Source organism: Tasmannia lanceolata, unplaced genomic scaffold, assembly GCF_043159265.1.
Source record: "Tasmannia lanceolata isolate RefF3 unplaced genomic scaffold, GAP_Taslan_0.1 ptg000034l, whole genome shotgun sequence".
NCBI classification, from domain to species: Eukaryota; Viridiplantae; Streptophyta; class Magnoliopsida; order Canellales; family Winteraceae; genus Tasmannia; species Tasmannia lanceolata.
Genome location: NW_027518711.1, coordinates 561,674 through 573,730, shown reverse-complemented (window position 1 = coordinate 573,730; position 12,057 = coordinate 561,674). Strand labels below are relative to the sequence as shown.

Sequence of the window (12,057 nt, the reverse complement as noted above, 5' to 3'; positions counted from 1 at the left end):
AAACAACCAAAACCCACAATAAAAAATCCCTAAATCTAAAAAAAACCCAACAAACCTAGAGCTTGGATTATCGGTTCTTAGACTCGGAAAAGAGGGAGAATGAAACTTTATTTCAATTTTATGAAACCCGAAATAGGGTTTCTGTAAATATTCTCAAATAGGGTTTCTCAAAAACATAAAATAGGATTTCTCAACTCAATTTTACAGAGCTATTTATAGAAACCCTATTTTAGATTTACTAAATCAGGTTTATAGAAACCCTATTTCAGATTGGAGAAGATGAGCACAAGGGTTTCAAAAAAAATGAAAGAATGGGGAAGAGAGACAAGAAACAGAGAAGAGAGAGTGAGAGGATGTACCGTGAGCGAGGTCGGAAATGAGGCTTTTTCGCCACAGTGGGAGGATGGAGACGACAAAGTTGTTTGTCTTTTTTTTTTTTCTCCACACAGCTACGATCGGGGAAACTTGAGAGAAAGTAGGGTTTTCCGATAGTTTGTAACGGAAATGGGATGGGAGAAAAGTCGCGGAAAAGTCTTTTCCACGTAATTTATTTCATTTTCCACGTTTGATAAAATAGTTTCCGAGGAAACTAAAAGAACACCACAAATATCAGTTTCCGCGGAAAAATTACAGGGGTTTCCCCGGAAACCCAACGGGAAAGGAAACAAGAGAACACAGCATAAAAGTTCTCATCAGGGCAGTTTAGTAATTTAATTAAAAGTAAGCGACGCTTCATAGTACCGTACTTGGAACCAATGAGGGTACACTTAATGACCTAGATCAATGTAGTTTACTAAAAATAAAAAGGGTATTATCGTCATTCCAGCCACCTGTTTTTCCTTACAGCTTGCTGCTTCTCTAGTCTCCATTTTACCGTTTCTTCTTTCTCTCCTTTATCTCTGGTTAGCTGCAGAGAGCTCTCATTCGGATGCTAAACAAAAATGATAACGAAAAAGAACAGCAAATGTTCTATTCTCACTCTCTTCTCTCTAAAAAGGGGACTTTGGGCACCATTTGGTTTGCTGCTCATTGCTACAGAAAGCTCCGAAAAGACCAAATTGCAAAAACCAACATCTCTTCTTCCATAGGTACAGTATCTCAAGTTCTGAAGTGATCTCTATTTTTTTCCTGTTCTCTTGTATTCTTTTTTCTTTCTTTGTTTTATTTCTTTATTTGGTTGGTTATGGTCTCGAGGGAAGTCTCTCTTGAATGTTTGTATGGGGAAATTGCTTGCAGTAGAAGTTAGAAACTCAGATATTGTATGTTGGTCTTTTATAGAATGGCTGAATTAGCTCAGAACTTGAGATGATTTTTCTGGGTTTTTCATAAATAGTGGAATTAGTTTCACACATTTCGTAGAAGATGCTGCCCCTCTCTTTTCGAGTCATGGGTGTCCACCAAATTTACCTTTTTACCTTCATGCCCTAACATGCTTTTCTATTTTACATTGCTTTAACTTACTGACTGAACCAAGGTTTTAGAAGTTAGACGGAATTGTCCATCCAGGGGCCGTTTGGATATGAGGATTTTAGAATCCGGAATTTCTTCAAAATTGTAGCTAAGAGACAAGAGAAGAAGCAGACCAGCCGTCGTTTTTTTCTTCTCGCCCTTCTTTCCCACCGCAAGAGAGTAGCAGATCCTCCCATATTTCCAGATTTTAGAAATTTCAGGATGCAGGAGAGATTTTTAAAACCTGAATTTCTCACTTAAAATCCAAGAAACGCTGTCAGGACAGGATACAGCTGCCTGATCATGAACCCTCTTTACACTGTTTTCAAACTAGAAACCTGGATTCTAAAATCCGCATATCCAAACGCCCCCTAGTGTTTTTTTTTGAATGGTGGTCGTCGTCCAACCTAGTTCGACAAGAGAGTGAGACCTGTTTGGGTATCCATAGTTTTAAAACTCCATCGTGTCATCGTTGAATGGCCCAGGTCGACTCCCTTTTGCCTTGGCTGCATCCTTGTCTGAGTCTGTGTTTTGCCGTAAAAAGTCAATCAAAGCTCTTTTTGACTCCTGATTTATTACCGCATCAACCGACTACTTAGTCGCGTCAACCAAGCACTCGACTGCATTGTGTCGAGTAAACTAGGATTTGATTTGGCCGTGTTTTGACCTGCATCCACGTTTTGAAATACTGCCTGTATTCAGTTTATCGTGGTATACCTAAGAGTTGAACCAACAGTGTAAACTTCTGGTTGTGGTAAGAAACATGTTGCTTTCTCACAATATTAACACTGTCTGTAACCTAGTTCCTAACCAGTCAATTAGTCTTTATTTAGATGCCCAAACATCCAAAAAGGTCCCATTAATTGGGCTTGATATGCTCAAAATGATCAGAGGAAGATGATAAAAACATGACACCTCATTTCTTATGAAACCCAAGTTTCACCTGCAACATGGTCAATGCATCTTCCAGTTGGAAAATATGCATTGGATTTGGACCAATACATTAGAGTCCCTGTGATTTTGGTCAATAAATAAGTTGCAAGTATATTTCCACTTGGTAGCTCAATTTTGCAACCCTTGATTGTTCGGTGGTGCATTTATTAGAATTAGATAATTAAAACTAAAAGTGAAAAAGCAAAGTAGAAACCTCCAATAAGCACAACAAGAATCACAAGGTCCAAATCAAAACTAACAGAGCAAAAGCAAAGGGACGAGAAAGAAAGAAATATAACAAGTAAATCCAAGAGCAATGTGTTTTTTCCAACGCACCATTTGTATCCACAATAAAATATTTTTTCGTCACACATGCGCCAAATATAATATTTTGCTAGGGGAAACAAATCTTTTCTTTATGTGATGTTTTCTCCTTGCGCAACTAATTTTTTTGTGAGGAAAAATGTTTTATTATTCATCCCAACAAACAATAAACTATCAACACAATGATAGAGGAACCCGAAAATACCCTTCAATTGCTTCCATCATTTTTTATCTTCCATTTCTAACCATTTCAATAAACTAAAAACATAATGATAGAGGAACCCGAAAATACCCTTCAATTGCCTCCAACATTTTTTATCTCATGCTTCTTTATGATGTGTGGTTGTAAGAAAAATTCATACACAATAGAAAACATACTCCAGAAATGGCTGTTTTAGGTTCTTGGGATGGCCAATAATTCCTCCAGTTGAGATAGGAAAGATACTTATCCACCAAATTAAATTCTACCAATGTGGTGACGGTTTGCACCATCAGTTACTCATTTTTATTGTTGTAAGACACAAAAGAAGCAGGCAATTGTATGGATTGCTCCCTAATTGGTCTGCAACTGCAACTGTGATAGTGCTTTCATCCATAGTTATCGGAAACTTCCTAGTTGGATGGGAAGCTCAAGTCCCCGGAAACTCGCTTTGGAAGCTAAGTTCTTCTCGCTTCCCAAATTTAGGGGAGACACGCTTTCCAGACGCCTCTTACGTGTTTCTTGTTAATTAAGAGTATGCTTCCTATTTAGGTGATTATTTCTTCCCAAAAAAATATTTTATCAATTTGATAATGTTGAAGGAGCATATTTAAAAAAATGCATTAAAATTTAAAAACTCATCTTAAGTTTCAAATAAAATTATGTGGATCCTTTTTCCAAAAACTTAACATTAAATATACATGAATAAATCATGTGAAACTGTAAATTCTTAAAACTTGTATTTCAAATTAGTCATGAAGTCTTATTTTCTACTTGCAATCTGTTAACTAACCAACTTCTCCAAAAGCTTAAGCTAGTGGAGAAAGGCATAATAGCTCTTTTTTTTGTGGGCTGACCATCGCATGTGGATTTTTGCTATCCGGGAGGTTTGAACTCGAGACCTTTGACTCTGATACCATGTTAACTAACCAACTTCTCCAGAGAAGTTGGTAAGTTAACACAATCCTTACCTATATTAACCCTTCTCCCTAACCTACTACAATTCTACTCTTTCTATATACTTCTTGTTCGCTTCCATTAAGGCTTCTTGAATTCCAAAGACACTTCCTACACATTTTCTTTTTACTTTCTTTAGAGCATTTCACTTCCCGCATTTTCTCTTTTCTGAACCCTTTGCTTCTCGCTTTCGCTTCCCACATCGCTTCTCGCACTCGCTTCTCACTTAGGCAACTATGTTTCATCTAAGCAATAACACTTCCCTAGCTGTTGTTAGTGATTGAACCAAGTCTTGTCTATCTTAGATATCAAGGCATGAGCCTTCATTCATGGCTCTGAAACTCAGATAGGATGGTGCCAGTATTTTCCTGCTTTAGGCACACCGGTGCACATTTACATCTTTCATTCATTCTTGTTTCTATACACAAAAGACCGAACTACCCCTCATATACATGAACTCTATAGGGTGTAATTGGTTTGTTCTGGGTAGAAGTTGAGAGAGTATGTGACAGGACTTCGAGGTTTTCTCTGCTTGCTGGTCGAGTTTCAAATTATTAGATTGAATCAAATTTCTGATAAAAATGTCTGCAGATGTTCTCATCAAAGGGAAAGTAGATTATGGTGCATGTCAGGTTACTAATTGGTGTAAGTTTGTCTAGATTTGCATAGATTGGGTCTTACAGCTTTCATACTTGAAAGTTTAGTGTTTTTTCTTTTGTTGGTATGGCTGGAACCCAGGCTTAGTGTTAAATAGCTCTTTTTTATTTAAAATATTTATGCTTATGTTTATTAAACTATTTGTGATCAGTTTGTCGATTAGCCACTTAAGTTATAATCAGTTTGTCGATTAGCCACTTAAGTTAAACAGATATGATCATTTCTACTATGCCCTGTTAGTCTCCTTTCATTTGCAAAAAGTAAGAGCGTAAGCGGAAGCAGGAATCTATAGCATTGGATCCACAAAGTGGTTCTTTTTGGGCCCCATTGGTGTCTTGGATTCTTATGAGACAAGGCTAAGAGTAGTTCTTCAGGGTTTAAGGATATTTGACCCTGCTCTTCTAGATCATGTCTTAGTGGAAGGTGATTCCCTTAATGTGATTAGATTAAAGGGAAACCTATCTCCCCCATGGCGCTTTGCGCATTGGATGGATGAGATCATGGACCGGATAGCAGGATCAGCTGTTTCCTTTTGCCACATTAAAAGATTGGCGAATAGTGAGACTGATAATGAGTCTGATAGGCTTGCCAGTGGGACTTTGGAAAATTTTGACTTACTTCCACCTTGAGGGATTATATTTGTATCTATTACCTGCTTTTCTCTTTGTATTGACCACCTTGGTCGCTGGATTTTATCATATATAGTTAGATGTTGGATAGAACATTGTCAAGTGGATTACTGGTAAAGCATGGCTGCTGCTGGACTTTCATATATAGTTAGATGTTGGATAGAACATTGTCCCAAGTCACGAAATCCAATTGCAGCTTCGTCCACCTGTGATGACTACATATGAAATGACATTTAAATCCACATGTGCTGAAAATCAGCTGATTGTGGAGGCAGCTCATGAAATCCACTGGCACTTTGGTCATTTGGTGTGTGGGTGAGATTGATAAGCTGGGTGCTGAAGTTTATACTTTTGTCAAAAAACTGCAACTGTACAATGAGGAGAGAAACTTCAAGAAATTCCTTCCTATTTGGTTTGGAAACTCAAAAAGGTTTAGTGCTCATGGCGTTCCTGCATTGTAAATTTCCACGGTAATTTGTTTCATGATAAGTTAATGCATCAACTCTTTGGTGGAGGCCCTTAGTCAGATGATGACTAAGGCAAATAGATCGGGCTTGATTCGTGGGCTGCAAGCTGGACCTACTGGTGAAGAAATTACTCACCTCCAATTTGTGGACAACACACTAGTATTCTTGCAAAACAACCCCCATGCCATCCCTAACACCATGAAGATATTCAAATGGTTTGAGGTCACCTTTGGCCTTAAAATCAATTTCAGCAAAAGCATGCTCTGGGGAATCAACATGGATTAGCCAGAGATCCAAAGGCTGGCAAGGACAATTGGGTAGTTTTTTAGGGTAGTTTTTTTATTTCTTCTCTCATTTAAAACCCTAAATTAAATTCATTATATTGGCGCCATAAGGGTACTAAATCCCTTAACAAATCTGCGATAAAAGGTGACCAATCTATGAAAACTTCGAACCTCAGAAAGTGTAGTAGGAACTGGCCAATCATTAATTGCTCTCACTTTTTCAGGATCTGTAGAAACACCCTTTTCCGAGATGATAAAGCCTAGGAATATCACCTGGGTTTGCATAAATGAGCACTTCTTGAGATTTGCATAAAATTTAGCATATCGAAGAATAACAAGAACTTGCCTAAGGTGATCCAGATGTAATCCTTTTGATCGACTAAAGATTAAAATATCGTCAAAATAAACCACCACGAGTTTGCCTAAGAACGGACGTAATATCTGTGTCATTACCCTCATAAATGTGCTCGGAGCATTAGATAAACCAAAGGGCATGACTAACCATTTGAATAATCCGTCTGGTGTCTTAAAGGCGGTTTTCCATTCGTCTCCTGGACGAATTCGAATTTGATGCTAACCACTACGTAAGTCGATCTTACTGTACCAACGCGACCCAGCTAATAGATCTAACATATCCTCAAGACGGGGAATGGTAAATCTGTACTTAATTGTGATTTTATTGATAGTGCGACTATCAACGCACATTCGCCATGATTCGTCTTTCTTGGGTGTAAGTAATGAGGGTACAGCACAGGGACTAAGGCTGTCTCGGATCACACCACACTCTAGTAATTCCTCTACTTATCGATGTAACTCTGCTCTCTCAAGAGGATTCATGCGATAGTGTGGAACGTTGGGCAATTGAGAAACTGGAATCAGGTCAATTGCATGCTGAACATCCCTCATGGGTAGTAATTCTGCAGGGAGCTCATCAGGAATTACATCGTGAAATTCCTGTAAGATCTGATTGACCTCAGGTGGTAGGACAACAGGTTGCTCAAAAGAGAGCTGAAGAGCTCCTTCATCCACTAAAGCCAACTTGTGTCCTGTCTCGTGACTTGCTTCTTCAAATTCTTTACGGTTCAGAATATGGAGACTCTTTTGTTTAGCGGGCTTTGATGGTGGAGTAGGCTTAGAACTCTTAACCTTATCGACAGGTAGCGTGGATTTTAGCCTAATTGTTATACCACGGTGCTTAAAGACATGAATTTTCTTGCCCATGATGAAGTACATCCATATCATAAAGCCAGGGGCGGCCGAGTAAGATGTGGGCAACATCCATTGGTAGGACATCACACCATATCTTGTCGGAATAATCTCCCATTCTGATGGGGACAAGACATCGCATTCTGATGGGGACAAGACATCGCTGGGAAACAGGAAGGGATGTCTTATCAACCCAAGCGACGTTGTACGGCTGCGAGTGTGGCTCAGGTTTGAGCTTCATCTTCGTAACACCTGCTTGGGAGACTACATTCATTGAACTTCCTCCGTCGATGACTATCTTACAGACTTTGCCTCCACAATCAAGATAAGTGTGGAAAATGTTAGTGCGCTGACAATCATCTTTTGCTGTAGGCGTAGACAAGATTTAACGCACTACACCAACATGTTGACCATCAGGTGCTTCATCAAAGTCTTCTTCATCTGTCGAATCATCAGGTTCAAGTGGCACGATTTCTTGCTCGTAATCTTCGGCTTCATAATCTTCACCATGCTCCTCGTCTATAGTAAGTGTACGCTGAGGACAACGAGAAGCCAAGTGACCTCTCTTGTGGCAGTTAAAGCACTCTGGACCCGATTGAGATTGACGGGTGTTTGAACTCACAGGATCTTGACGGAAATTAGAATTTGTTGGACCTGTATTTTGATTTGAGCTAACTGCTGGACCAAAGTTATTGCTACCTCTAGAAAAACTGTTTGTGTTTGTTGAAGCAACTGGTCCTGACTGGGCGACTCTACCAGTCTGCTGTGAGGACCATGATCTACTCGTTTGGGTCTCTCTCATTTGGGACATCCCACCTCCGGGGTTAGAGTACTTAAAGTACTTTTCGTACTCAAGAGCCCTATGAATGACATCCTCGAAGGTCTCTGGAGCATGGAGCTCAACCTCTTTCATAATATCAGGTCTCAACCCACGTATGAACCTAGTGACAATCATGGAAGACTCTTCCTTTATATTGCATTTTAGCGCTAGTTCTTCAAACTTAGTCAAATACGCAGCAACCGTCAGGTTCGATTGCGTCAAGTCTAACACTTTTCCCCTAAGTTGAGATTGATAGAAAGGGGGAACATACTTAATCCTTAGTCTAGTCTTCATCTCATCCCAGGTGAAACCATCTAGTTGTCCTCCAAGACCTAGATCCTTTTGAACAGATTGCTAATGACTCTTGACTAATCCTACCAGCTTTATCTTACAAAATCGCACGTGCTGGTGATCATTCATATTATACCACTCAAAGAAGTCTTCTAGGTCTGCTAGATCCATCCTTCCATCAAAACTGGAAACTTCAAGTCTAACCTGTTTAAAGACATCCTGTTGGTCATTGTTGTTCCGATCTAGAGGTCGTTGATCGACACGACGATCCTGATATCTACCTTGAGGATTAGGTGGATCATAATTGTATTGATCGTCCCTGTGAAATTGTGCTTCTTCAACAAAGTCATCAACGGTTTGGTTGACAAAGTGTTGCCTACCATTGTGACCTTGCACATTGACTGCCCTAGGGTTGACTTCTCTCCCTATAGGTGGCTGGCCCTGGGGAAGAGGAAGAAGGCCTCTTGGACCTATAGAGTGTCTAACAGCACTATCGGATTGGCCTGCGTGAGACCCAGGTCCTTCCACGTGAGTGGTAGACCTGTCGTCGAACTGGCTCTCTATAGGGCGTTTGCCCATTGAGGTGTTCTACTGTTGCCAATCCTCTTTGATTTGTCCTACCATAGCTTCGACTTCGTAATTCTGTTATCAAATTGTACTACTGATACCTTTAGAGTGTTCAGTTCGTCTTCTAAGGATTTAATTCGATCTTCCATTTTGGTTTGGGAACTGGTAACTACACTCATGAAAATGGGTGAGAGGATGAGGGCTACTAAAATCTATGGATAAGAGGAGGGGAGTTTGCTGATATACGGCGCAAAATACTAAAATTAATGCAACTAAAACTATGCTAATGTAATGCAAGGAAATATAAGGAAACAAGTACGTAATAAAGGAAACTACTTAAGGTTGGTGTAAAAAATGGGGTCGGAAAATCAGGGTACAAAGGGGTTTTAATGTAGAGGAGATAAGGGTTTGATGAAAACAAGATTTATGTGGGCCCTTTTTGCAATTTAACAGTGTAACTACCAATATAAATATTGAATCACGAATTCAATAAGGAAGATACGTATCATGGTAGCCTACTAATTGCCTAAGAAGTCTTGTTGGTCTTCTTGACAACTTGTCCGTCGTGGATCGACGATCGGAAAGATGTGGATCGGATGAAAGAGCGTGATCAACGGCTGTGATTGCTCCTTAAACTGTGCTGAAAGTCACTGTCTGCTGCTGAAACTGATACGGGTGTGTTCTACTAATCAAGCACTTCAACTTTCGTGTTGAGGCCGCAGACAAATTGCGAGCGGAAATAGCCCGAAAGTAGAGAGGCAAACTAGATAGAGAGAGGAGAGAAAACAACTATATTTTCTTCTCTTTTCTGAAATTTCTGAATTTTTTTTTTTTTTTTTTTGGGGGCGTGGGGTGGTGCCTAAAGGTAAAAAGAAGAGGGGGTTAAATAGTGCTTATAACTGGAAAGGGGTGCCCAAGGGAAGAATGGCAGTTGGGGTAATAAGACTCCTTTTATTTTCACCGGTCACTTGTACTGATGAAATAAGAGGGGGTTGTCCAAGAAGAATGTGGGGCTGATAACTGGTTTTGATAAATGAAAAGGAGTGTGCAAGGGAAAAAGGGGGGTGTTGAAAAATTTCCCTTGGGTTTAAGAAATAGGATTATACCTTTAATGGGACTCTACTGATACCTATCTAATGCAACAGAAAAAAGGGAGGTGGGGTATATCTTTTACTGTGACTTGTGGGTTACCAAATAAGGATAACTATTGAAGTTAACTTGCCTTTTCTTTTCTTTGCTTGATATCTCTCACAGAAACGTGCCACTCACGACTAAGGATAGAAACTTGCCAATCACAACCTAGGGTTCTGTTGGGTAGAGGAAATCACTCCGCCGAGGTGCGGAAGCTCCGGCAAGGGTGGGTTGTCGACGGCTCCGGCGGAAGCTCCGATGGAATTGAATTCTTTGTTTTTTTTTTTTCTGTGAGTTAGGTTTTGGACGAATCTGGGTGATGGTTCGGGTGAAATTTTAGGGTCGTTTGTGGCTAAGAAAGAGGAAAAGTAGAGGTGATGGTTACATGAATATATAGCTGCTACAAAAGGGTTTCAAGATGGGGGTTTGGGAGTTAGGGTTTTGGGTGGTAAAGGGCTGGATTATAAGGTTTTGAAGGGTAAGGTTTTGGGTTCACTAAAAGGTTGTGGGTTGAAATAAGATGGGGTTAATTCAGGGCAGCAGCACAACCCAGAAATCGGGGCTGTATTTGCAGCAGATCCTTGGGGAAAGGGGCTTGCAAACCTGTGCAAATATGGATGTTGGTGTTCGGGGGACTTGCAAGGCTCTTGATCTTCACAGTGACGCTTGGATCTTTGGCTCTGATACCAAATTGATGTAGGCTGGGAGGAGAAATTAGAAGAAGAAGAAGAAGAAGAATTAGTAGAAAAGAGAGAGAAGAATTGGGGAAGAGAAGTAGAAGAACACGAGGGGAAGAATAATTCACTCAATTCAATTGTATTTCATGCAAAAGTGTCTAATAATCTGTAGTTTAGCCTATAAATAGGCAATTAACAACCAAAGAAATAGAAACTTACTAAAATAAGATTTCCTAAAAGACTAAAACAACTTAATGACTAAAATATCCCTAATAACATCAAGTAATCCCAAAAATATCCCTAACAACAATAAAATAACCATAACATAAATAAAAAGATCCCTATGGGGGCCACGAGTGCGACTCCGTCTAGCATAAACGCGCAATGGGCGTTGATCTCCATCATTCCTATTCGAACTGCGTTGGGCTTTTGAGAACAACTAATGTCCCCTAGTTGTCGGAGGGGACTCTACCAATGCCGTAGCCTGGGCCGCCGGTTTCTCTAAGGGACCCTGGAGATTGCAGGAACTAGTTGGGGAAGGATTGGATCTGATAAGGGTACTTGATCCGAGGATTGAACACCGTAGGCGATCGGCGAATGAGGTAGCGGACAACTTACCTAAGGCTGGAGCCCAAAGGGAAGAAATTGAAATAGCATCCTTCGTGTAAGTAAACCCAATTCCGGCTGTTGTAAGGATGGAAGGATTAATCTAGGATATTGTACTTAACTCTAGCTTTTGTTCCTTCAATTTGGTTTCGGGTATGCCCGGGCCTTTACTCTAATATTTTGTAAAGCAGGTTGGGACTCTTGGTCCTGAATGCCACCTTAATATTAATGAAACATGTCGACTTTCAAAAAAAAAATGTGGGTAGGTAAGGTTGACTATCCATGAATGTAAAAAAACTTTAATTAGAATAAAAGATTCCCATAAAACATACACTGAGTGTTCCTTCCTGTTATCATTTCGATAGTTTTGTTTGTATATACTGATTAACTGTTTAATTTTTCTTACTATCATGTAATGCAGATAAGATCATGTTAGCTGAATTTCCAATTGCATTTAGACTACTAGGCCACCTTCTTATTGGTGTTGTAAGGATATACTCAAAGAAGGTTGAGTATCTTTACCACGACTGTAATGAGGCTTTAATCAGAATAAGAAATTCCTTTACCTCTGGAAAAATCAGCTTATCTAAGCAAGCAAGATGGGCACCATATTTTTCTATCACTCTGCCAGAGAACTTTGAACTCGATGCTTTCGATCTGGAGGACTTGGAAGATGGTCAAGGGTAAAAACCTTGTTTTCCTTAAATTGTGTTCATATTTTCCATTCTCTTCCATCATATTTATGCATTCTTACCTATAATTTGTTTTGCTGACTTTCCAGTAGCAATATCAAACCCAGCGAACAAATCACGCTCAAAGGTATAAAACTTGTAGTTGCCTTTGCAACCCTGTTTGATTTT

At 39.8% G+C, this 12,057-nt stretch overlaps 1 protein-coding gene across 4 annotated transcripts in view; it reads left to right on the top strand.

Annotated features, from left to right (window-relative positions):
* The first annotated feature begins 861 nt into the window (after positions 1-861).
* LOC143859585 (sister chromatid cohesion 1 protein 2-like) overlaps positions 862-12,057 on the top strand; it is a 57,238-nt gene continuing 46,042 nt past the window's right edge. For 3 of the 4 annotated variants that reach the window (XM_077370241.1, XM_077370243.1, XM_077370240.1), the window contains exons 1-3: positions 862-1,088; positions 11,619-11,880; positions 11,979-12,016. In XM_077370241.1, coding sequence (XP_077226356.1) covers positions 929-1,088; positions 11,619-11,880; positions 11,979-12,016 — 460 coding nt within the window. In that variant the 5' untranslated portion in view covers positions 862-928. The remainder of the gene's footprint in view (positions 1,089-11,618; positions 11,881-11,978; positions 12,017-12,057) is intronic. The other variant, XM_077370242.1, reaches the window with a different exon arrangement.